At 40.3% G+C, this 27984-nt stretch overlaps 1 protein-coding gene across 2 annotated transcripts in view; it reads left to right on the top strand.

Annotated features, from left to right (window-relative positions):
• The window catches only part of scp2a (sterol carrier protein 2a), a 111950-nt gene that overhangs the window by 26465 nt on the left and 57501 nt on the right, over nt 1–27984 (top strand). For both annotated transcript variants that reach the window (XM_069938481.1, XM_069938482.1), the window contains exons 10-11: nt 14910–15057; nt 20141–20248. In XM_069938481.1, coding sequence (XP_069794582.1) covers nt 14910–15057; nt 20141–20248 — 256 coding nt within the window. The remainder of the gene's footprint in view (nt 1–14909; nt 15058–20140; nt 20249–27984) is intronic.

Here is a 27984-nt window from a genome sequence, read left to right as displayed (position 1 = left end):
GATAGGGCAGCAAATTGCTGGGAACATTTTCTTATAGGGCCAAATCCTTCCTTGTGGCCTCAAGTGGATTGTCAGAATCTCATTTAAGGACATTGATTAGGTTACTGCATATTGACATAGTTGGCACCTGAAATGGCTTTTCTGACTTGGCACCCTGGTTAACTTAGCTATGACTGAAGAAGGTACTCTATTTGCACGTATTGTAACTAATCAGAATAAAATCCAGCCCCAAGATTTTCTCTTCTGAGTATATGCGAGATCTTGGATCAAAAGTATGTCAAAGAATATAACCAGAGTCTGGAATGGGGATTCTTTTCCAGGACTGTAGAAATGTTAATTGGCCAATGTGCATTGTCATTTCACTGATCTGGAATAAAAATTGCTGCCTGCAATTTGAGAGAGTGCCAAATTCTGGATCATACAGTCTTGAACCTATTTGTCTGAATGATTTCACTTATTAACTCCAGTCATAAGTTCTTGAAAAATAATAACTGGATTATGTTAACAACTGAATGACAAATTGATAATAATGTTGAGGTTGTGCCACAAAGACAGAAGGAAGAAAAATTAAAAATAAAGAAGCATCTATTTTTCACAAAATGTTTATATTGAGATCAATTGAAAAAGTTACCAACAGTGAAAGAGGGATTAATATAGAATCTTGCATCTGCAAGCTATGCAAATCATTCACCTACCTTTGCCATGTTTCTATACCTTCTGGCACTTTGTCTTTCCTTTCCACATCTCCAGGTTTCACTTTCCCAAATGAACCGTTGTCTGCACTCTGTCATTTATCTATCTTGTCTGATTAGTGTGTTTCCACAATGTTACTGGAATCGGTGTTTGTGGGATCCTTAAATCGTGTGATACTCACTGGGTACCATTATCAAATGGTTCGAGCATCTGGTGATGGAATGCATCAAAGCACATCTCCTAGAGACGCTGGACCCATTTCATTTTACCTATAGAGAAACCGTTCCATAGATGATGCTATAGCCTTGTTGCTTCACTCCATCTTGGCCCATCTAGAGAACAACGCCTCATCCTCTAGGCTGCTGTTCATTGATTTCAGCTCGGTGTTTAATATGATCATTCTCCAGAGGCTGGTGTGCTCAGCCTGCTCCTGTTCACACTACTGACTCACGACGGGATTGCCAGATCCAGCTCCAACAGTGTCATCAAATTTGCTGATGACACAACAGTAGTTGCCTCATCAGCATCAATGAGACACATGCAGAGAAGAGGTGGAAAATCTCATAAAATGGTGCTAGAGATGATCGTGGACTTCAGGAGACCCAGGAATGACCACCTTCGACATCAACAACTCTGTAGTAGAGAGTGGAGAGCACCAAGTTCCTTGGGGTTCACTGAACTAGTGACCTATCATGGACGCTCAACATCTCCTCACTTGTCAGGAAGGTGCAGCAACAAATGCACTTCCTGAGAAGACTGAAGTGAGCAAGGCTACTGGCCACCATTATGTCAACCTTCTATAGGAGCTCTATTGATAGCATCCTAGCCGCTGCATCACTGTGTGCTGCAGAGAAATGTATTGGAGGTCAATCCACAGGACCATAAGAGTAGTTGGGAGGATCACTGGAGTCTTCCTCCCTCCCATCGATGTGATCTACTGGTATTGTGGTCTGAAGAAGGTGCACAAAATCATTGAATACTCTTCCACCCTGCACGCAGCGTCTTTCGGCTGCTCCCATCAAGGAAGAGATTCCAAAGTATCAGAGCCAGCACCACCAAACTGAGGAACAGCTTCTTCCCACGGTCAGTGAGAATGCTGAACAACTAAAGGAACTGCTCACACTAACTGTACAAGACTCTCAAATGTACAAAACAATATTTATTTATTTGTACAGATAAAATACTTGTCCTTCATTTGTATTGTTTGTTTGTGTCTGTTGTGTCGGTTGTATGACTGCATGTTTTGCATTGAGGACCAGAGAATGTTGTTTTGTTGGATTGTACTTGTACAATCAGATGACAATAAACTTAATGTGTGACAATATATTCTTGAAAGAAAAAAATCAAATGTTTTTATGCACCAAATATTGATGATAAGAAATTTATTCAAGACACATTCCTGAATCTAGCAAATACTTATGAAGATATTTTAGTAGGAGATTTCAACTTTTGTCTGGATCCAGTTTTAGATAGATCATCAAGAGCAGTAAAGAGAACAAAAGTGGCAAAAGCCACTTAGATATTAATGAGAGAGCTGAATTTAGTGGATGCTTGGAGAAGAATTAATTCAAGAAAGAGATTATTCCTTTTACTCAAATAGATATTATTCCTATTGCAGAATAGATTTATTTCTAATGTCAGCTCAATTACAAGGTAGAACTATGGAAGTTGAATATAAAGTGAGAATTTTATCAGATCACTCACTTTTGATACTGACTTTTATGATGCCAGATAAAGAAAAATTGGTCTTAAGATGGTGTCTCAATTTATCATTGTTGAAAAGATCAAACTTTTGTGACTTTATTAGAAGACAAATTCAGATATTTTGTGAGTCAACTGCAATTCAACTACGAATAAGTATTATTTTGGAAGCCTTGAAAGAAAATTTAAGAGAAAAAGTTATGTTATACTTCTAAGTGTAGTGGGCTGAGCGGTTGTGGCCCGGGATGGGCTGAATTGCCGTGGTGTACTCACCGAGAAGTTGGCATGGGCCCTCCAAAGTTTTGGGCAGAAACACTCACTATCGGGATGTTTCTCAGACTTGTCGTGACATTGCTTCTGGTTTCAGGCTTTTGAAGCGGAAGTGACGTAAAAGAGGGCAGATGTCGTGATTAAAGGCATTCTACGAGAACTGTGAGTAGTGAGCATTTATTTGGTAGGGCTGCTGTGGCAGATGCTACATTGATGACCCTGACAGGTTCCAATGACATTGGAACCTTTTCAACAGTTTGGTAGCCATGCAGAATGCTGCACCAACTTCAGCTGCAGCTACTGTTAATGCTGTGGGGTTCATCTCCCACCCTTTTCGGCTCACCAGCCAAGGGCTTGGCTTCAGTTAGCTGAAGCTCAATTTAACTTGAGAGGCATTGACTCTGAAGATATCAAATTCTGGCATGTGGTTAGCTATGGCTACAAAGGTGAGGCGGTATCTTGACAACTTACCAGTGGACCAGAAATATATGCATTTCTGTCGATTTTTACTGGACATGCTGGAGCTCAGCAAGCAAGAGCTTGGTATTCGGGTCCTGAATATGCAGGGGTTGGATATCAGGAGCCCCTCGGACCTTATGATGGAAATGATGGTGCTTGCTACTGCCAACACTGACTCTTTTTTTATTTGAGACCACGTTTCTGTCCAAACTTGGACATCATTACCTGTGCCGTATCCTTCCCTCAGGCACAGAGGTCGCCCTCCCAAGTCTACTGTATTTGCATGTCTTAAAGGCGATTCTGGGGGTGGGTGGTGTAGCGGGCTGAGTGGTCGTGGCTTGGGCCGAATTGGCATGGTGTACTCACCCAAGAAGATGGCGTAGATTCTCCAAAATCTTAGGACAGAAACACGTGCTGTTGGGATGCTTCGCGGATGTGTTGTGAAGTCACTGCCTGTTTCGGGCTTCTGGACGGAAGTGATGTAAAAGAGGGCGGATCGCATGATTAAAGGCATTCTATTAAGAACTGCAAGTAGTGAGCATTTATTTGATAGCACTGTTGTGGTAGACGCTAGAGAAGATTAAAAAGGAATATACAAGAGAGGTGGAAACGTTGGAAAAATAAATATCTAATTTAGAAAAGATCTCCAAATGAGGGGGTCTGAAGAAAAGCATAGACAACTTAATAATAAAATTACTTGAATATAATACATTACAAACATATAGAATGAAAAAAAAAGTGATAACAAGAACTAAACAGAAGTATTGTGAATTGGGTGAAAGAGCCCATAAGGTACTTTCTTGGCAATTGAAAGCAGAACAGGTCTCAAGAATGATAAATGTGATTTAAAAACAGTTATGAGCATGACTAGTTATAAACCTCAAGATGTTAATGAGGCTTTTAGACAATTTTACTCTAAATTATATCAATCGGAATCCAAAAGAGAGGTTAATAAAATTTTCATCACAAATAAGGATTCCAAGTTTAGATTTGGAATATCAAGTAGAACTGAATGCTTTTACTCAGGAGGAGGTCAGGGAAGCACTGAGTTCATTCCAAAGCAATACATCTCTGGGATAAGATGGTTTTCCTCCTGAATTTTATAAAGAATTTAAAGATTTATTGATTCCTCTATTTAGATCAGGCATCTGAAACACATACTCTCCTGGAATCATTTTCAATGGTAATTATTACTGTGATACCAAAAAAAAGAGATCCATTGAAGCCGAGATCTTATAGACCTATTTCATTATTAAATTCAGATTATAAGATTATTGCCAAAGCTTTGGCAAATAGATTGACAAACTTGGACCAGACAGACTTTGTGAAAATGAGACAATTGGCTGATAATGTAAGCAGGTTTCATTAGTACAATGCATTTGATAGACTAGAATGGGATTTTCTATTTAAAGAACTGGAAAGACAGGTCAAATTTTTATAAATTGGATTAGGCATTATATAATAAACTGAAAGCTAAAGTGGTGACTAATGGACAAATTTACACATCATTCCAGTTTTCAAGATCTAGCAGACAAGGATGTCTGCTATCTCAAGCTTTATTTATTTTACATATAGAACCTCTTGGGGTCAGCTAGGAGGAATAAAAAGTTGATTCATTTGCTGATGATGTATTAATATATTTGATGGAGTCAGTAACTTCAATACAGAAATTGTACTCTAAATTGGAAGAATATTGAAAAATTTGGGGTTATAAAATAAATTGGGGTAAGAGTGAAATTATACCTCTTACATGAGGAGATTACTCAGTATCAAAGAGCTACCCCATTTAAATGACTGACCAATGGGATAAAATAATTAGGAATATAATAGGTACAGATAATAATTTTTAAAATTTATACAAATTAAATTATTTACCATTACTTCAAAAAATTGAAGAAGATCTAAGCAAATGGACAGCCTTACCTCTAACACTAGTGGGAAGATTTAATTGTATTAAAATGAATACATTTTCAAGAGTACAATATCTATTTCAATCACTGCCCATACCATTATCTTAGATTTTTTTTCAGGAGTTAAATAAATATATCAGAAAATTTCTTTGGAAAGATAAGATGTCGAAGGTCTCCATAGAAAAGCAAACCTGTAAATATGAGCTGGGAGGTTTAAGACTCCCTAATTTAAAAAAATTTTATCGAACGATATAGGATGCAAAATTAATAACTGGTGAGAGATAAACCACTTTGTTTAAAAACTTAATTAATATCTGGTATAAAATAAATAGTGATCCTGGAACAAGAAGAGGCTTATCTCCCCAAACCCTTCTGATTCGTAACAATGGGTAACCAAATTTTTGAAATCTGGTCTCGTAAAGGAATCTGATTCCTAACAAAACAATCTTCTGCTGTTTTCAAATAAGAATGTATTTAAGGTATGTTGTATATTTCAGCATACAAGTTGACCAGCGTATAAGTTGACACCCGTTTTTTAGCTTAATTTTAAGGGTTTTACGTTGTATCCGGTTTACAAGTCAGCCCCCATTTTTCGGGCTGTCCGGGCCTCCTAGGAGCAACCCAAAATTTTTTAAAACACCCCAATTGCAAATAATAAAGCTGTAAATAAGTAAGTTTAAAAAAAAAACCTTGGTCTACCAGATAGCAACAGCCCACGGAGCTGGAGCGGTGACATTGTGCTCCAGGTAGAAGCAGAAACCTCGGCCCACCAGGCAGGAGCAGCAACAGTCCCAGGTAGGAGAGCTTATGTTGGTGCCCAGCACTGGGGAGGTGTTGAGGTGCAGCAGCACCGACAGTGGAGGGGTGCTTCTAGCATTGATTTATACGCCAAATTGACATCCATTTGGTTTTTTTTGGTGAAGTTAAGGTCTCAAAAGTATATCCGGTGTACAAATCAACCCCTTTTTGAGGAATTTTTTAGGGTTTCACGGCTTGACTTGTGCGCCGAAATATACAAAAAATTAGACCAAAAGTGTTTTTACCAAATTGTAATGACATGGAGACTCTGATTCGAAAGGGAAATACAAAGAAATTTACTTCAAACATGTATCTTTTACTTCAAGTGGGAAAACCCAAACGGGGTTCAAAAATCCAGACAGAGATGGGAATCAGACTTGAATGTTAGAATCGACAAGCAAAACTGGTCTGAACTATGTTGGATTAGTATGACTAACACGATAAATGTAAGATCTAGATTAGAACAATATAATTTTTTGCATCAATGATACTTCACACCACAGAAATTAAACACATTAAATTCAGACCTATCAGACTGATGTTTTGGATGTGGTGAGGAGGTAGGAACATTTTTACATTCAACTTGATTATGTTCTAAAGTAAGGTCTTTTGGGTTGATTTAGGAAATTTCCTAGAGCAGATCACAGGAATCAAGTTTCCACAAAACCCAGAATTATTTTTACTGGGTAACACCACAGGATAAGACGAAAATTGAAACTATCCAAACATCAAACAGAATTTGTTAAATTGCATTGACAGTAACTAGAAAATATATTGCAGTTGCATGGAAATCTGAGTCACATCTAACTAAATATGGCACGTTGGAATACATAGTTGTATTCCCCTTGATAAAATTACTTATAACTTAAGAAATAAGTACAGCATATTTTTACAAGTTTGGCATCCTTCTCTACAGATCTCTGGTGTAAATATTTAACTACTTGCATCCTAATCCTCAACCTGTTACAAATCTATCTTTTTCTTTGGGGTCTTTCTTGTGAGTGGTTGGGGAATTGGGGTATAGCCATCATGGAGCAAATACTGGATTTACTTTTGTGCTTGTATTTTTAATTTTGTCCTTGACTGCATATGTATGGTCCAAAATTTTAAATAAATTAATTAAAAAAATAAAAAGAAAATGTTGCTTTCTGTTTAAAGAAGGAATGTTGCACTCTAACATAGAAAAACCATTGCCAATAGCCATATTTCACTTGTAACTATTACAGGTAGTCCCTGACTTACAGCTTGTGTGACTTACAGCCATCTGTGCATACAATCGAATTTTAAAAATGTCAAAAAAATATAAAAGTTATAAGGTTTATGTTGTATTTCACAAACTATAACAGGGATTCAGGGCATGTAAGAGCCAAAATGTGCGTACTTGTTGGTCGGCGATCCGGGGTACCAGGGCTGGGCGCAGCCACTTGAATACTGTGCACATGTGCTAGTCTTCGGTTTGCACATTCACGAGCCTTCAGTGGGTTCATGTATTGGAGTTCTGTTGGCGCATATTCGAGAGTTAAGCACTCTGACGATATTGAAATCACATCCTTTACTCTCATGGATGCACCAACAGAACCCAGCCCCAGGACCCTGGAACGCCGACTAACAAGGTAAGCATGGACAAGAATGTGGAAAGATTCGCCAAGGTTAATCAACACATTCAGGAAGCTTTAAGTTGTTATCGTCAAATGTACAATGAAAAAAATATTTAATTAAAAAGTTTGCTTTAAGACTTCAGTACTCCACACACAATTCTGACTCGTGTCCATTCCAAGATACGACCAATTCTTTGTTCCCAATTACGGTCATAAGTTGGGCAATACCTGTACATCAATTGCAAAACCATGGTGAAGACAAAGACAATTGGTGGAAAATTCCACTAAAATAGTAAAAAGCAACAGCAAAAAAAATTGCAGGATAGAGAGAAAAATGTCACCTAGATCTTTGGCCCAAGAATGTAACACTTGAGCCAGAATATGGTGTGATGGGCATTGACTCATTTACCAGAAAGCAGGAAAATAAACCCTCTACCCTCACGTCTTGCTGTGTGATTGTATTCTGTCCAAATTTTGATATTGGATGGAGATGTCTCACCTTTGGAAAAACAACCAACCCCTTGTGTTGCAAAAACATATTAAAGAAGCATTACTGGAAATTTGTTCAAGTATTTAAATCCAGTAGTGTCTTCCATGGCAGCTTTCAGCAATTAACCACATCATGTTTGTTGCTATGGGGTGTTGGCATGTTTGCAATCAACAATTTTATTGATTTAACTGGTGTTATGAGGATTTATCAACACATACAGTTTAAAGGTTGGGCAATGCACCCAGTGTTTAATTAAAGCAGTTGAAGCCAAGAAATACCACATTTCTGAATTACCAATGTCTCATGTGTAGGGATTAGTTACTGGAACATAATTTTGGAACATAGGTCAGGATTATAAATCTCTGCCTTTTGGAACTAGGTACCTGATGTAATTAGGACGTGCACTGCACAAATATGTCCAAAATGGGAGATTGTAGTAAATTGAGGAGGAATGGTGCATTTGTGTAATTTTAATAATGTTTTCTGAAAATTGTAGGGAGGCAAAAGCAGTGGAGAATGATGCCTCCAGAGTCTTGAGGTAATAAAGCTTGGTGAAGTGTGGCAAATTGCCAGAGATGTTCAGTTAATGAAGGTGGGTCTGGAGAGCAGGGTGTCACCTGAAGGCAGTCACAATAGAGGAGAAATTAGAATTTCCAGGAAAAAGTGAATCTTCAAGATTTTGAATAGTGGAAAGAAGGTTAGCAGGCTTTAAAATCTTTCTTTAATAACCTTTTGGTCAAGACTCAATTACATTTATTGGACATAATACATATTGGACATCCAAAGTGGTGTATGTGTCATTTTTGTTACAGGTACATGATACTTTGTGGAAAATTATTTTATTTGCTTGTAAATGTCTTACCATTATTAGTACATGTGTCTACTAAGAGGAATTGATCATTAGTTTTGAAAAGGAATCTTTGGAAAGCACACCATAGAGAGATGCAATGTTGGAACTGTCTTTCTGGATAATTTACTCTAAAATTTGTGATAATCAAAGATTTTGAAGCAAATATAAAATTTCATGAATGTTCCTGAACATCTGGAGCCTGGTGCATTGTGTAGCAAATACTATCAAAATGCAAACTCTTTGTAAATAAAGAAAACATATAATTTTAATAAAGTTGATAAATCTTCAAATTGTATATAATGGAAAGAAACATTGGTTAAATTGATGCTCTTCAAAGAGACATAAATCTATAAATCTTCGAGGTAATAGAAGGATGACGTTTGATTCAAGAATATCAAAACATCTGTTGCACTTAAAATGTAAGGCTTAATGACAGGGTTATTATGTGCAGTATTCATTATATTAATGGTTTGCTTCATCTCAGCTGCATTGAGACAGGTGATATGGATTTTTTTGTTGGCTTTATATTATCTTAAACAGGCAGACAAAATGTAATTTCGTGTCATTGAACAATACAGCACATTACAGGCCCTTCCTACCTTGTAACTCCCTTGTTTTTTCTTTCAAAATATTGCATCTGTTTTATTGCATGACGATAACAGAATCTTGAATCAATAAGTTTAACTATAAATGATCACAAAATTGTTTTTGTAATTGTGACTTGCAGTAAATTGATACTGGCTAAATTGGGAGAGCCCAGGTGGGTTTGGTGTGAAAGAGATGGAGTTTTATGGTTTTTTTCACTCACTTTAGCCAAGTATGAGTCTTGTGCTCCACCTGCAGTGTTTTAATGGTGAAAATGATTTTGTTCAGAAAGAGGTATTTGATTAATTATGAATCAAACTTTAATCTGTGGCATTTTGAAAATAATTTTCATAATAGTAAATATTGGGCCCATTCCCAGCCCTAAGATTTTCTCTTCTATGAGAGCTTGGATCAAAAGTGTAACTCGGAATATAACCAGAGTTCTGGAACAGGGATTCTTTTTCATTCATGCCAACATTTTATCATTATAAACAAGTTTTCAGTTAACAATTGGATCATGCTTGACAAACCTGATTGAGTTCTTCGAGGGGGTTACAAAAAAGGTTGATGAAGGGAAAGCTGTGGATGTTGTCTATTTGGACTTTAGTAAAGCTTTTGACAAAGTTCCTCACAGGAGGTTAGGAAAAAAGGTGGAGGCATTAGGTATAAATAAAGAGGTAGTGAAATGGATTCAGCAGTGGTTGGATGGGAGGTGTCAGAGAGTAATGGTAGAAAATTGTTTGTCCAATTGGAGGCCGGTGACTAGTGGAGTTCCTCAGGGTTCAGTCCTGGGTCCACTATTATTTGTTATATATATTAACGATCTGGTTGTAGGGGTGGAGAATTGGATAAGCAAGTTTGCGGATGACACAAAGATGGGTGGTGTTGTGGAGAGTGAGATAGATTACCGTAGATTAAAAGGTGATTTAGGAAGGCTGGAGGTGTGGGCTGAGAAATGGCTGATGGAATTTAATACCGATAAATGTGAGGTGCTACATTTTGGAAAGGCAAATTTAAATAGGTTGTATACATTGAATGGTAGACAATTGAGGAGTGCAGAGCAACAAAGGGATTTAGGAGTGATGGTAAATAGTACCCTCAAGGCTGATACTCAGGTAGATGGTGTGGTGAAGAAGGCATTTGGAATGTTGGCCTTCATAAATCGGAGTATTGAATTCAAGAGTAGGGAAGTTGTGATGAAATTGGTGAGGCCAAATTTAGAGTACTGTGTACAGTCTTGGTCACCAAATTATAGGAAAGATATAAACAAAATAGAGAGAGTGCAGAGAAGGTTCACGAGAATGTTGACAGGATTTCAGGGACTGAGTTACAGGGAAAGGTTGTGCAGACTAGGGCTTTTTTCTCTGGAGCGTAGAAGATTGAGAGGGGACTTGATAGAGGTGTTTAAGATTTTAAAAAGGACAGACAGAGTAAATGTGGATAGGCTTTTTCAATTAAGAAAGGGGGAGATTCAAACTAGAGGACATGGTTTAAGATTGAAGGGGGGAAATTATAAGGGGAACATGAGGGGAAATTTGGGGATGTGGAATGAGCTTCCCGCAGACGTGGTCGAGGCGGGATCATTGGTTACATTTAAGGAAAGACTGGATCGTTACATGGATAGGAGGGGACTAGAGGGGTATGGACCGGGTGCTGGTCAGTGGGACTAGGAGGGTGGAGATTTGCTATGGCATGGACTAGTAGGGCCGAACTGGCCTGTTCTGTGCTGTAAGTGGTTACATGGTTATAAAGTGCAATATAAGCACACAATACCAATCAAACCAGTGCATGGACAGGTTAGCCTTTCAGCAACCCAGGCCACCACCATTCAGGAGCTGAAGCAGCCATTCCAGGTTTGGCAGCTCTCACCACCATGCAGGAACCAAACCAGATTATTATTCAAATAGCAAGCGATTGCAGCATGCTGCATTGCAGAAGGACATGGGAGTGCTTGTGCATGAATCACAAAACGTTGGTTTGCAGTTGCAGCAGGCTATCATGAAGGTAAATGGAAAGTTGACCTTCATTGCTAGAGGGGTTGAATTTTAGGAGCAGGGAGGTTGTGCTGAAACTCCACAAGGTACTGTTGAGGCTGTATCTGGAGTACTGCATACAGTTCTGGTCCCCTTACTTGAGGAAGGATGTACTGGCTTTGAAGGTGGTGCAGAGAAGGTTCACCATGTTGATTACCGATGAGGGGTTAGTCTATGAGGAGAGGTTGAGTAGTTTGGGACTGTACTCACTGGAATTTAGTAGAATGAGAGGGGATCTTGTATTAAATTATGCAAGGTGTAGATAACTTAGAGGTAGGTAAGTTATTTCTATTAGTGGGGGAGAATGGAACTAGGAGACATAGCCTCAGGATTTGGGATAGTAGATTTAAGATGAAGAAGGAACTGCTTTTTCCAGAGGATGATGAATTGATGGAATTCACTGCCCATTGAAAGAGTGGAAGTTACCTCAGTAAATGTATTTAAGACCAGGTTGGATAAATTTTTACATAGTAAGAAAATTAAGGTGTATTGAGAAAAGGCAGGTAGGTGGAGATGACCCTATCATCAGATCATCCATGATTCCATTGAATGGTGGAGCAGCTGCTCTTGTTTCTTGTGTTTTAAAAATGGTCCTTCCAGGTGAGGCAAAGATTTGTGTGCAGCCCCTCCAACTTGGCCATTGCATTTGGTGCTCCCAATGCGACCTCCTCTGTGCTGGCAAAACTAGGTGCAGACCAGGTGACTGATTTGTAGAGCTTCTGTGCTCTATCCACATTGCCCTCCACACCCCCTAGTTTCAAACCTTTTCAACTCCCCATTCCCACACCATCCTTGCCCTTCTCCACAATGAAGACAAGTCCCAATGCAAACTAAAGGAACAGCACCAGATATTCTGTCCCAGTCATCTACCCAGTGTGTGAATATTGAATACTGAATTTTCCAATTTCACGTTAACCTGATCTGTGTCCTATAGAACATGACAGTACAGAAAACAGGCCATTCAACCTTTCTGGTCTGTGCTGACCAATAAAACTTGCTAATCCCACTGACCTACTCTCATTCCATACCCCTCCAGTCCTCTCCTATCCATGTATTGATCCAATTTTGTTTTTAAACTCAAGATTGAATCTGCATTCACAACATTAGCTCATTCCATGCTCCTACCACTCTCTGAGTGAAAAACGTTGCCCTAATGTTCTCAGTATACCTCTCCCATTTCAGCCTAATGCTCTTGTATTTATGCCCCCCCCCAAACTAAATTGAAACATCCTACTCACATCTACTCTATCTCTACCCCTTATAAACTTCTATCAAGTCTCCCCTCATTCTTCTTTATTCCAAGGAGTATAGTCCTAACCTCTTTTTAATCTTTTCCGGTAACTCAACTCCCGAAGACCCGGCAACATCTTAGTAAATCTTCTTCGCACTCTTTCAATCTTATTGATATCTTTCCTGCTGCTGGGCGACCAGAAATGAGCACAATATTCTAAGTGTGGCCTCACCAATGACTTAAATAACTTAAATATAACATTCCAACTTCTATACTAAGATGCCAAAAGCTTTCTTTACAACCCTGTCCACATGTGACACCACCTTCAGGGTTCAATGTATATGTATTCCCAAATCTTTTGCTCCTCTGCACTCCTCAATGCCCTACCATTTACTGTGTACGTCCTATCCTGATTCGCTCTTCCAAAGAGCAGCACCTCACACTTATCTGCATTAAATTCCATCAGCCATTTACTAGCCCAATTTCCCAGCTGGCCCAGATCCCTCTGCAAGCTTTTAAAATCTTCCTTGTAGTCCACAACGCCCCCTATCTTTGTGCAGCAACTTCTGTAGTCTCCCCGTCATCCATCAATCTTCAATCCACTTACAACCCACACACCAGCCTTTCAATCTCTGGTTCTTTCTGCCCTTAAACACTCTCCTGATAGGTCCATTCATCACCCTCCTCGCAGCAGATTCCACTGCTGGTGGGTTTTGTGTTCCACATCACTCATGAGCTGCAGTCTCTACCTTCAACTTCCCTTTCTCACATTTGGCTCTATACCTTTTATTCCCACTACCTGTCACCCACCTGTCTCTTTCTCTCAACCACTGCCTTCTACCTGGATCCATATGGGTGTCATAATTTTCCCTTGGTCCACCTACTAGCCTATCTCCGGCCACCGTCTATGAATATAACAGGAAGTTCAGACACTATGGTTGAAATAAAAACACAATGCTGGAGAAACTCAGCAGAGCAAATAGCGTACATTATATTCGTTCAAGTGCCTTGCCATTCGGCGTGAGCGATCATGTCTCCCATCTATCACAGTCCTGACCCTCTGTACTGTAGTTGTTGCCTCCCCTTTTCTCTATCAATGATGTTAATCCATCTATCATTTTCATTCTCTGTCGGCCTTTGCTTCTTTTCCCTTCCAGCTTTCCAGTTGTAACTAAATGTTCAAATGTGTCTCTTCGCATGATGTGTCCAAAGAATTTTGATGTTTTCTGATTCTTTTAAGTAATGTATAATTTTTTTCGTTCTTTGTAGAACTTCGTTTGTTATCCCTTCCGTACATGATATACATACCATTCTTCTGAGAATCCACATCTCTGCTGCACTGTTTCTGTTTTCCATTGCATTTGTGATGGTCCATACATCAATATAGGAAGAATGTAGCTCCTGAGAGTTCTAAGCCAGATGTCAATTGCTATTGTTTTTTGTTCGTTAGGATGTTTCTCATTTCTATAAATGCTGTTCTTGACATTGCTATTCTTGCTTTTATGTCTATTTTGCATTTGCATCAGATGTTACCCATAATCCAAGGTACTTGAAGTTGTGAACTTGTTTCAGGATTTCATTTCCCAGTACGATCCTATAATTTGGAACATCAGGTTTCTTTAATATTACCATTACTTCAGTTTTATTTTTGTTTAAAATTAGGCCAAGTCTTTCACTCTCTGTGTTGATGGTAGATACTAATTTCTGTAAATTTAATTCACTGCTATCAAAGATGTATAGCAAAGATAAAGATACATTACCAACATTTTGGGTTTGATCCCTTGATCAAAGATCACCTTTGCTATGCAGTGTTTGACCTGCTGAGTTTCTCCAGCATTGTGCTTTCAATATACCCACTCTACTCTCTGCCCTGACGCAGGGCCTTTGCCCAAAAAGGCGAAAGTTCTTTTCATCTCAGAAATGTTCGAACTGATGAGCTCCTCAGTTTGTTTTTTTAACCCCAAGGAGAAAGACAAAAGGCAGAAAACACCACTGCCTGCAAGATTCCCTCTAAGTCACTCACCATCCTTATGTGAACACATAACACCATTCACTCTTGTCATGGGATCCTGGAAATCCCAACCCATTGGCATTCTGAGAATGTACCATCCATAGAAGAATTGCACTGGCTTACCACTATCACCACCTCCATGAGGATGGCCAACAAATGCTGGCCTTCTTGGTGATGCCCTTATCCTTATATGGGAATAAATATCAGTAACCATCACAGCAAAGCGGGATACTCCCGGGAAAGAACATTAAAAACATCTTTGTTTATTTTCATTTTGCAGGTTGGGTTTGATATGACTAAGGAAGCAGCAAGAAAATGTTTTGAAGAATCTGGTATGAAACCCACTGATGTGGATGTTATTGAACTTCATGACTGCTTTTCGGCTAATGAGCTCATTACCTATGAAGCCCTTGGGCTTTGTTCTGAAGGTAATTATGATTTAAGTTAATTATGAAAAGTTTTGTTTGCATCCTTATAATTCCATTCTGAGCCTTTTCTCCCACAAACCAAAGTAGCTGCGAATGTTCCCGGAGAATTTGTGTTAAACCATCTCTTTGGGATAGTAAATCAGAGGTTGATGCAGATTTCACATCATGAACTTTGGGAATTGGTGGAAGTTAAAAACTTAGCAATTGTTTAATGTGATATATCTATTTGAAATGAATCATGTACTTGAGGACTGAATAAATATAAAATTTCCAATTGGTGGCTCTAGATAACCTTTTTATAAGAAAAATTAAGTATATATGATGATGTTACCATTTGCTTTACTTTATACATTTCTCCTGTATTCTTTCCCTCCATTGCAGAGCATTTTACTATCTATTACCTCTGTATTCCTCAAGTTTGGAGGGGTAAATTAATTTGCTTCAAGTTTGGTTGTGCATTTTCTTCAGATAGAATGGTACATAAAAGGTTTATTTACAGCAGTGTGAGAAAGTATGATGTAAAGCTATCAAAATCTCTTGCTGACACAAAATTGCCTATCAATTTCTCTGCTCAATATACAGTGTCCTCAATAATGTTTGAGACAAAGACACTCTTTTTCCTTTATTTGTCCCTGTGCTGCACAGTTTTACATTTGTAATTAAACAATTCACATGTAATTAAAGTGCACATTCCAGATTTTATTCAAGGTTATTTGTAGACAATTTGTTTTGAACATGTAGAAATTACAGCACTTTTTACACATAATTTTTACACATATTTCAGGGCACCATAATGTTTTGAGACTCTTGGCTTCACAGGTCTTTGTGATTTCTCAAATATGTTTAATTGCTTAATTGATATGCATATAAGAGAGCTAGGTTTGCTTCTAAGCTTTTGATCACCTTTGGAGTCTGCAGTTACCATTTTTCAACTTGAGGACCAGAGTTGTGCCAATGAAAGTGAAAGAAGCCATTATGAGGCTGAAAAACAAAAATAAAACAATAAGGGATATCGCCCAAACCTTAGGATTACCAAAATAAACCATTTGGAACATCATTAAAAAGAAAGAGCATACTGATGAACTCAGTAATCGCATAGGAACTGGTATTCCAAGGAAGACCTTCACTGCTGTTGACAAAATTTTCATCCACCCGAATGGCATTAACATCATTTTCTTTTCTAGTTTCTGCTAACCTTTCCCCCTCCCTTCCCCCCTGTCAGCTCTCCACCTCCTTCCCTCTTTATTCACCTAGCCATCCCTCCTCCCTTTGCTTGCTGTTGTGCCCTCCCACCCTTCTCAACTTATTAGCTCCTGCCTTTGCAATCACGTCTCCTCCCTTACCCTTTTATTATTTGGATGTATGTTGACATTTTTCCATACCTTGATGAAGGACACCAGCCTGAAATGTCGGTAATGTACAGTATTTTTATCTTTGCTATATAAAAGCACTGTTGGACCTGCTGAGTTTCTCCAGCATTGTGTTTTTACTTCAATCATGGTGTCTGCAGACTTTCGTGTTTTCCTTTGTTACACTTGAATTGTTTGATTACAAATTTGAAACTGTAGAGCACAGGGGAAAATAAGGGATAAAAGTGTCTTTGTCCCAAACATTATGGAGTGCACTGTGTATGGTTCCAACTGCAATACTTTCCTTCCCCCTCCCTGCTCACTTGAAGCCAACTCCCTAATACAGTTTATTTATCTAAACACTGAAACCCCATTTTCTCCCAATAGTACGGCTTAAGATAAATATTGCAGACACACTGCCTCCAGTTTTTATTAAATGAATGATATTTCCATACCCTAATCTGCTTCTATTAAGCCCTTTTACGTAACATTAAGATGTGCTATGCATTTTCTCTTGCTTTTAATGTTACTGGTTTTAAAAAAAACTACATCCAGCCAAAGCACTCATTTAATGTAAATGATCATCTCCTCAGTCTAACTAAGGTTCAAACTCAATTTCCAGAAGAGAGATCAGTGTGGTTTCCCATCCCATTTTAAATTTTCTTCTTGATAACCTTTCTAAGGAAGAGGTAATTATCCTTTGTTTCCAGATTCCTTAGTGAATAATTTGTATCATGTGGCATGAACTGGACCATACAGATTAGAAATATCCTATCTTGGGAGTGAATATCTTGGCAGAAAATATTGCAAGGAATCAAGCCCTCATGGAGTATGTACCTGACAGGTACTGAAAATCTATGCCAACCAACTAGCTGGACAAGAATATATTCGGTCTCTCATTGGTTCAGTCAGAGGTGTCCACCTGCTGCAAAAGGGCATTAGTCATATTGGTGCCCAAGTAGAGCATTATGATCACACAGTAGCACTCACATCTACTCTTACGAAATGCTTTGAGAGGTTGGCCAGAATTAACTCGTACCTAAGTAAAGACCTGGACCCACTGCAATTTGCCTACCACGACAGATCCATTCTCACTGGATCTCCACTCAGCCCTGGATCACCTAGACAACAGTAACATGTACATCGGGCTGCTTTTCATAGATTACAGTTCAGCTTTCAACACCATCCTCCTCTCTGTATCGGTCAGCAAGCTTCGAAACCTGGCCTCTGCACTTCCCTCTGCAACTGGATCCTTGACTTCCTCATTAGAGGACTACAGTAAGTATGGATCAGTAACAACTTCTCCTCCTCGCTGATAATCAACCCAGGGGCACCTCGATTAGTGTGCTTAGCCCACTGCCCTGCATGACTGTGTGGCTAGGCACAATTGAAATGATATCAACAAATTTGCCATTGACACCACTGTGGTTGACAGAATCACAAATGAAAATGAGGTAGCACACAGGAGTGAGATAGATCAGCTAGGTGAATGGTGAATCTTGCAGTCAACGTTAGCAAAGCTAAGGAACTGATTGAGGACTTAACGAGGGGGAAATCAGGAGAACACAAACCAGTCTTCATTGCGGATTAACAAAGAACTTCAAATTCCTAGGTGTCATCATCTCTAAAGATCAATCCTGGGTCCTTCGTGTCGATACAATCACGAAGAAAGCTCACCAGCCGCTATATTTCGTTAGGAGTTTGTTAGAATTTGTAACGTCACCAAGGGTTCTTACAAATTTCTTCAGGTGTGCAGTGGAGGGCATTCTGACTGGTTGCATCACTGTCTGGTATGGAGCTGCCAATGCACAGGTCAGGAAAAAGGCTAGAGTTATGAACTCAGCTAACACCATTAGTCTTCCCTTCATCAAGGACATCTACAAGAGGTGGTGCCTCAAGAATGCAGCCACTATCATCAAGAACCCTCAGGACCCAGATCATGCCCTCTTCTCACTGCTACCATCAGGAAGGAGGCACAGGAGTCTGAAGACGAACATCCAATGTTACAAAAACAGCTTCTTCCTCTCTGCCATCAGATTTTTCTCTTCTTTTCCACTAATTTAGTTTTTTTTTTAAATAGTGTATTTATGGAAATGTAATTTGTAGCAATGTTTGCACCTGTAATGCGCAGTAATGCTGCCACAAAACAACAAATTTTATGACATGTGTTCATATCAATAACCCTGATTTTGCAATAGTTGATCATGCTCTAAATAGTGATGAGGATTTTAACGATTAGTTCCAATTTCATTACACAAAGGAACAACAAAATCAGGGAATACTCTTTCTAATTGCAGAATGAATGTACAGGTATGTTGATGTTGAGAACAAGAATGAAATATTCTACCAATCACACACTGGACTCATTCAATTTAGCCACGCAAATGGTATATCAAAGTTCTTCAGAGCATGTGTGCTCCAGCATCTATTAGTACTGATAACAGAAAAGGAGAGTCGAAGACATTTTGGACATTAGTTGGAGAAATACATTTAGTCTACCAAAAGTACATGAAACTTGGGAGGATTCCAAGGTGTTGTCAGGATGAAGGGTTTCAATGGTTTTATAGATGGGAATTCAAAGTTGTAAGAGAGTGCGTACATGACATCACGTAAACCCAGATTTTTCTTTCCCTGCAGGCTAGGCAGAATTTCTGCTTATCGGTAGGTAAACTGTACTCAAGAAAAAGATATGTACACAAAAGAAAGAAATATCAACAGACTGTAGTACAGAAAAATAAATATTCACCAGTAAATAATGTACAAAGTAAGAGTCCTTTCTGAGTCTTTAATTGAGTTTGTTGTTTAGGAGTCTGATAGTGGAGAGGTAGCAACTGTTCAGAACCTGGCTGTATGAGTCTTCTTGCGCCTATAACTCTTTCCTGCAAGTTGGAACGAGAACAGTACATCCTTGGGTGGTGTGGATCCTTGATGATTGCTGCTGCTCTCCGACAGCAATTTTCCATGTCAATTTTCTCGATGGAGGGAAGAGTTTTGCTTGTGATGTTCACTTGCTTTTGCAGTGCTTTCCGCTGGTGCCCCCACACCAGGCTGTAATGCAGCTGGTTAGCATACTTTCCTCTACACAACTGTAGAAGTTTGCCAAGGTTTCCAGTGTCATGCTGAACGTCTGCAAACTCCTGAGGAAGTTGAGCTGCTGGCATGCTTTCCTCATGGTGACATTGGTGTGTTGAGTCCAGGAAAGGTCCTCCGAGATCATGACTTCTGGGAATTTAAATTTGCTCACCCTCTCTACCTCTGATCACTGGATTGTTCACCTCTAGTTTCCTCCTTTCTTCTGCCTGCCTCCTTCAACTTAGCCTTCTCATACATTGCCCCTCACCAAGAGAGAGTGAACCCAAATTTTGTTCACTGGTCTCTGCTGGATTGTCACTGCCTCCATAGACGAGGGAGCACATGTTTCACCAGGAGGGAACCATCTGATCCATTGTTCAGTTACCCCAACTTCATCACCATCTGCAACATCTGGCTTTTCAAACTCATCCTCCTTCCCTACCGTTGAAGGCCCAAGTAATAGTTATAGATGGTGGTAACCTCTTAAAACTTAATCTTTTTCAAATGAAGGATTATTGAGTTGCTGAATATTTTTAAAGGTTTTTTTTCAGATTTTCAATAAACGAGAGTATTTTGTATTCAAATTTATAAGTTCTCTGGATTACTTAAAGCTTATTTCACTACCTAAAACCCTCCTGCTGACTTGGTAATTGCTCTTCTAGGTAAAGCTGGAGAACTGATCGATAGAGGTGATAATACGTATGGTGGGAAATGGGTCATAAATCCAAGTGGTGGACTGATATCAAAAGGTCATCCATTGGGTGCCACAGGTACATGCTCTTCTTTGTTGCAGAAATGTTGTTAATTGAGAGTAAATAACCTGAAATGCCTTAGCCTGCCAAGTTTGCATTACCATTTAGACAAACCTAGATGCTGCACTCCATGAGCTCTGAACTTATTAAAGTTTCTTAAAATTTAGCAATCTCTGTTTTTAAAACTTTACTGGTTTCTACATTTGTCCTTTTGGGTAAAAAAAACCAAACTTCTATAGCTCTTTAATTTCTTTAAGAATTGCCTAGATCTAATTTTGCTTTCTTTTCAACCAAGGACATTAGTTTTACTGGGTCTACCTTATCGAATTATGAGAGGGGAAGCTAATAAATTCCATAAATTATGTAACTTAAATTAGTGCTGAAAATTGTATCAGTCCAGATTTCCCATTGTCAACATCAGGGTTGATGTTAAACATTGCATTGGTTGTACCCCATTTATGATAAATAAATTGCAAGTGCTGTTTAAAGTTTTAAAACTTGTCGAGGACTGTGAACAGAAGCTGAGGTGGAGGTGCAAGATTTGGGGCAAGGTAAGGTCAGCTTTTTCTAACTCTTCTCTTTAATAGACAGGTCAAGTCATGTTCCTCTTGCAGAATGTGGGAAGTCAAGGAAGCCATCAGTATCCCTGACGACTACCTGTGAGAAGTGCGTTCACCTCCAGCTCCTTACAGGCAATGTTAGGGAGTTGTAGCTAGAGTTGGATGAACTCTAGATCATTCGGGAAGTTGAAGGGGTGATAGACAGGAGTTGCAGGGACGCAATCACACCTAGGAAGCAGGAGGAATGCAGCTGGGTTTTAGTCAGGAGAGGGAAAAGTAACAGACAGTAAGTGTTGGGTATCCCTGTGACCATTCCCCTCAGGAACAAGATTGGCCCTTTCGATACTGCTTAGGAGGATGACCTATCTGGGCAAGGCAGCAGCCAGACCAATAGTACTGTGGTCAGCTCTGAGCCTCGGAAGGGAAGGGTGAAGTCAGGTGGAGCGCTAGTCATATGGGACTTGACAGTCAGTGAAACAAATAGGAGATTCTGTGGCCGTAAAATAGACTACTACAGGATAGTGTGTTGCCTCCCATGTGCTCGGGTCTGAGCCGTCGAAGAAAATTTTTAAAGGGGAGGGTGAGCAGCCAGAGGTAATGGTACTCTTTGGTACCAATGACGTAGGCAGGAGTGGGGTAGAAATCCTGCAAATTTAAGTTTAGGGCATTAGGAAAGAGGTTGAAGAGCAGGACCTTCAAGTGCCAAAAAGTAGGGAAGGTAAGATCAGGAAAATAGTGCAGACAAATGAGTTGCTGAAGAGATGGGGCAGGTTTTCAAGTTCTTGGATAATTGAAATATTTTCTGGGGAAGGGTTGCACCTGAAGTCAAAGAGAACCAATATTCTGGCAGTTAGATTCGCAAATACAGTTACGGGGGTTGGTGAGTGGTGTTTAAAGTAGATTCACCAGGGGGTGGGCTCCAAAGTGAAATGGCAAAGGAAGAGGTGGTTGGTGCACAAGTAAGGGCAGCTGGAAGTGAGTTTGTGTGGAAAGGCAGGCAGATAGGGCAAAATTGAACACATTGGGATGAGTTGCAATTCAACAGGGACACAGAGTCAAAAGTAACAAATACAGGGCTAAAGATTTTGTATTTTAATGTATGCAGCAAAAGAAATAAAGTGGATGACCTTGTTGTACAGCTACAGATTGGCATATATAATGTTCTGGACATCATTGAGATGTGACTATAGGATGGATGTCATTGGGAGCTGAATGTCCAAGGATGCACAATGTATAAGTAGGGTAGGCAGGTAAGCAGAGAGAGTGGTTTGGCTCTGTTGGGAAGGAATATTATTAAATTATTAGAAAGGGATGTACTAGGATTAGATACAGAATCATTGTGGATTGAGTTAAGAAATAGCAAGGGTGAAAATAAGCTGTTGGCAGTTATACGCAGACTTCCAAACAGTGGCCGGGATGTAGACAATAAATTACAACTGCAAATGTCAAGCAGGGCAATGTTATGGTAGTCAAGAAGGAGTTTAGCATGCAAGTACTGTAGATTGGGAAAACAAGGTTGGGACTGGATCTCAAGAGAGAAAATTTATAGAAAGCCTACAAGATAGCTTTTTAGAGCAGCTTGTTGATGAGTCCTCCAGAGGATTGGCTCTTCTGGATAGTATGTAGGGTAATGCACCAGAGGTAATGAGAGAGATTGGAGTAAAGGAACAATTGGGGAGGCAGTGATTGAAATATGACTGAGTTCAATTTGAGATGTAACAAGGAAAACCTGAAGTCAGATGTGGTGGTATTTCAGTGGAGTTAAGGGAGTTGCAGTAGCATGAAAGAGGAACTGGCCAAGGTACATTGGATGGGGACACAAGTAGGGAAGGTAGCAGAGCAACAATGGATACAGTTTCTTTAAGAAATGAGGAAGGTAAGGCTAAATACATATCAAAAAGGAGGAAATATTTGAATGGGAAAATGTCAGAACTGTGGCTGATAAGGGAGGCCAAAGCCACTTAAAAGCAAAAGAGAGGGGAGATGAGGAAGCAATAATTAATGGGAAGATAGAGGATTGGGAAGTTTTTAAAAACCTGTAGAAGGTAACTAAAACAACTTGTAAGGATGGAAAAAAAGTAGTATGAAAATAGGCTCGCAAGTAATACTAAAGAGAATAAAAAAGCTTCTTCAAGTTTACAAAGAGTAAAGAGAGGTGAGAGTAGGTGTAGGATCGCTTGAAAATTACGTTGGAGAAATAATAATGGGAGTCCAGGAGATGGCAAAGGAACTAAAATAGTATTTTGCTTCATTTTTCACTATGGAAGACATTAGCAATGTGATAGATGTAGAAGGGTATTATATACCCAACCAACCAATTTTCCCTTGCAACCGCTGCAATCGTGTCTGCCTGTCCCGCATCGGACTTGTCAGCCACAAACGAGCCTGCAGCTGACGTGGACTTTTTTACCCCCTCCATAAATCTTCGTCCGCGAAGCCAAGCCAAAGAAGAAAGAGAAGGGTATTAGGGAAGGGGGTGCAGTTACTTTTTCAAGGAAGAGGTGCTCAGAAAGTTGAGTTGTCTAAGGGTGGATAAGTCTCCCAGACACCCTCAAATTCTGAAGGAAGTAGCAGTAGAGATTGGGGAGGCATTGGTAATTATCTTTCAGTAATCAATAGATTCTGGTATATTCCAGAGGAATGGAAAATTGCAAAAGTCACCCCACTATTCAAGAAGAGAGGGGGCATCAGAAAGGAAATTACAGTTAGCCTGATGGGAGTGGTTGGGAAGATGTTTGAGTTGATTGTCAAGGAAGCAGAGAGGAAATACCAGGATCATATTCTGCCTGGCTGCAGTTGCTAGTTGGGTTCCACAGGGTCGATGTTGGGGCTGCTTCTTTTTAAGTTGTAGATTTGGATTATGGACTGAATGGTTTTGAGGTGGTTCACATAGGATAGGTGGAGGAGCAGGTAGTCTTGTGGAAGCAGAGAAGCTGCAGAAGGACTTGGACAGATTAGGAGAATGAGCAGAGCAGTGGCAAATGAAATAATGTCGGAAAGTGTACGGTCATAAACTTTGGTAGAAAAAAAAATGGACAGTCTATTTTTTAAAGGGGAGAAAATTGAAAATACCCAGATGCAATGTGACCTTGGAGTCATCATGCAGGATCATGTTAAATCAGTGGTAAAGAAGGCAAATGCAATGCTGCCATTCATTTCAAGAGGAATAGAATACAAGAGCAAGGATATGATTTTGAGGCTTTTATAAGGCACTGGTGAGACCTCACTTGGAGTATTGTGAACAGTTTTTGGGCTCCTCATTAAAGAAAGGATGTACTGATATTGGAGTGAATTCAGAGGACATTCACAAGGATGATTCTGGGAATGGAAGGGTTGTAATATATGGAGCATTTGACTGCTTTTCACCTATACTCGTTAGAATTTAGTGGAATGATGGGGATCTCATTGAAATATTTCGAATGTTGAAAGGCATGAACGGAGTAGTTATAGAAAGGTTGTTTCCTATGGTGGAAGAGGGCATAACTTCCACATTGAAGAACGTCTGCTTAGAACAGAGGTTCAGCAGGTAAATCTATGGAATTTGTTACCACAGGTCATTGTGGAGGCCAGGTCATTAGGTGTATTTAAGGCAGAGATTGTCAGGTTCTTGATTAGCCAGGGCATCCAATGTTATGGGGAGAAGGCTGAGCAATAGGGCTGAGTGGGAAAATGGATCAACTCATGATTAAATGGCAGGACAGACACGAAGGGCTGAATAGTCTATATCTGCTCCTGTGTCTTGTGGTCTATTTATTGACCTTATCAGAACATAACTAATAATAATGAAATTCCATTCCCTTAAATTTGCAGGCTTTCCTAACCTGTCAATCTGCAATCCTTTTCTTCTTATTGGATCAGTACCATAAAATTCTACCTACTTGAGAGAATGTTTAACACAAAGGATTAATGTTACAAGGAACCACACCTTCTTAATTTCAGGAAAGCTAAAATGAAGAGAAAAAGAGAATCTCACAAATCTATTTCAGGGCTGCTTAATTTTTCTCCAATAAATAGTTGCTTTTGTGCCTTGTTGTTTGCAGGGCATTTATTTTAATCCCCTTTTGGAAATTATGATCTGTCAGTGGAATTAATACTTAAAATGCATCTCATTTACATTTCTGTCTTGAGATGTATGAAAGAATAAATGGAGTGCCAACAGTGCATCATATTTTTCAGTCTGATTTGTTTTTATCTAGATATGGGATCTCTTCTGAACTAATGGATAGTTCTCCAGTTTGGGACTGACCATGCTATAATTTTGAAAATAAAAATCAGATGGGATAGCCCAACTTTGTATTATATTTTTCTTTGGAAGAGTGTGTGGCTGTGAATATTTTCACCTTGTCATTTTCACGTTTGGAGCACAGAAGCATGAGGGGGGAGCTCATAGAGACATTTTGAATGCTGCAAAGCCTAGACAGAGTAGATGTGGCAAGGTTGTTTCCCATGGTAGAGGAGTCTAGGACAACAGAACACAACTTCAGGATAAAAAGGCTTCAATTTAAAACAGAGATGCGGAAAAATGTCTTTAGTCAGAGGGTTGTAAATCTGTGGAACTTGGTGCCACAGGCAGCTGTGGAAGCGAGGTCATCGGATGTATTTTAGGCAGAGGTTGACAGGTGTTTGCTTAATCAGGACATCAGGGGTTATGGGGAGAAGGCTGGGAAATGGGGCTGAAAGGGAGGATGGATCAGCTCATGATGGATGGCATGGCGGAGCAAACTTGATGGGCTAACAAGCCTACCTCTGCTCCTAGATCTTGTGATCATTGCCTTTGTGATCTCCTGCCAGTCTATTTTCCGTCCACATAAATCGTGTTGGGTTGGGGAAGTCTATAGAATAATCATGGAGAATCCTATGCCATCTTTCATTAATATTACAGATGCTGCTCATGATGACAAAATCAAGTGGCACTTAATATAATGAACTTCTCATTCCTTCATGTGTTACAGTCAATTAAGAATGATGTCCCACATCGGACTTGTCAGCCACAAACGAGCCTGCAGCTGATGTGGACATTTACCCCCTCCATAAATCTTCGTCCGCGAAGCCAAGCCAAAGAAGAATGCCCTTGGTATAGAGGGCTTTGCAATCAGTACACCAATTGCATAAGCAGTGAAATTACCCTGAAATTGTTATCATACAATTATATATATATGGGCTCTGTACCCTATCATGAAGTTAATGATCACCTCCTTCATCTTACTTTCCAAGAGTGTTTGTTACTGTGGTGATATGTAATTACACCACTAGGTCACCAGGGGTCATCCCGGTGACCTTGTATATAAAGCAGTCCAGAGCTACAGTCTAGCCTCCCAGGTTTGTCTTGCAGAGACAAGCCCTCTTAGTGTACATATTAGATTATTAAAGCTGTCTTATACTCGCACTGCTGTTGTGATTATTGACAGTACAATTTAATGAACTAATATGATAGCTACTAGGATGAAAGCTGCTTCTGCTCCAATTGCATTCCCGACCACCTGGAGACTCTTCCTGAGGAATGGAATCTGGGGATGACTAGCACGCACGTGTTTCCGAGGACAGAGACGGCGAGGAACTGCTGTACTGGAATCGTTGTGAAATGCAGGGAAGACCACAGAAGTACGATAGGGCAAGCAAGAAACCGCCAAGAGCCCTGCCTGCCTGTGGGTTCGCCGGTACAGGCGCCGCCGATCCTAAACCCCGGTCCGATCAGAAAGGGGCCACTACAAGTGCGGGTGGAAGGATCTCTAGAGGTCGTGTACCCAATCGCCACACATGTGCAGAATTTCCAACCAATCCAGGGCTAGGGAAAGCAGACACCGCTACTGTCACTCCCCCAGAAGCAATTTCCCAGTACCACGGAGACCTGACGCTACCGCTGGGATCCCCCCTAAGCCCGCTGCAAATGTCCCAAAGCCAGAGACTCAGCCAACAGCCCCAAGCACCCAGGTTACTCCTCCAGCAAACACAAGCCCCACAGAGGCTCTAACAGCAGCTCTCAGTACCCCAGGGTCCACCCTTGCTACACCTAAGGGACCAGAGACTGTGACTTAGCCATGTGCTGCGACCAGACATGCTGGAGCTCGACCCCAGAAATCCCGGAGCCGGCACGCACTTCAGCCGCTGGCATAGATGCTTTCTGAATTACGTGGAGGGTGCTGAGGCATCGGATAAAGAGCTATTAATGCTGCTGTTAGCCCAGCTGGGAGACCACCCTTAAGGGGCATAGTGAACTTCACTCCCGGTACAGACTCATGACCAGGTCACAAGAAGTCTGCCAGAGACTTTATACTCTCTCTGAAAGACCTGGCGAGAGGCCGCAACTTTAAAGCAGTATCAGCTCAGGAGTATGCAGAGGACCTTATTAGGGACAGAATTGTGGTGGGCATATGGTCCACTGAGACGAGACATCGATTACTGGAGAAAGGAATGGTGGGGCTAGATGAAGCAGAGACTATTGCAAAAGCTTTAGAAAGCATCAGGAAAGAATTGGAGGAGTACTCACGGGACCCTGGGGCTGGGACAAACGTCACACTGCTGGACTCTCTAGCCCCACGAAAAGAAAAGTATCCTGCCTCAAAGGAATTCACAGCAGCAGCACAAATTGAGGGCCCCAAGTGCTTTTTCTGTGGACAAAGAAAGCACCCCAGAGCCCTCTGCCCTGCCAGAGAAAATGTCTGTTCCAACTGTGGAAAACGTGGGCATTATGCAGAAGCCCCAAGGCCACAGCCAAGGCCCATTCTCATGCTAATGAGAGGCGGGAAAGCTCTTCTTTCTCCAAAGACAAACAGAAGAAGAAGAATGCCATGTGCAGCCGGCCATCTTGGACAAATGCTACAGAGCAGAGGACACAGTCTTCAGGAGATGAATATGACGCCGAGTACTATTGGATAGAAGGACACGCCAGACTTGCTTCCCTACGCATGAATCAGGCGAGTCCACACAATTTATCTGATGCCACTGTGTGCACAAAATTAATGATGTGAGGGTAAATTGCTTAATAGATAGTGGAAGCACTGAAAGTTTTATTGACCAGGGGTTAGTCAACCGCCTTGCCCTCCCCACGTGCCCGAGTGAACATCAGATCCTGTTAGCAGCCAGCAGCATTGCGGCTGAGGTAAAACAGTTTTGCAGGGTTACTTTAGAAATCCAGGGCATAAAATACGAAGGGTTCAAATTACTAGTACTCCCTCACCTCTGTGGTCCAGTACT

The sequence above is a fragment of the Narcine bancroftii genome, chromosome 5 (assembly GCF_036971445.1).
Source record: "Narcine bancroftii isolate sNarBan1 chromosome 5, sNarBan1.hap1, whole genome shotgun sequence".
Classification (NCBI taxonomy): Eukaryota; Metazoa; Chordata; class Chondrichthyes; order Torpediniformes; family Narcinidae; genus Narcine; species Narcine bancroftii.
The sequence above is the reverse complement of the archived record's forward strand: the minus strand, read 5'-3'. Positions and strand labels throughout refer to the sequence as shown.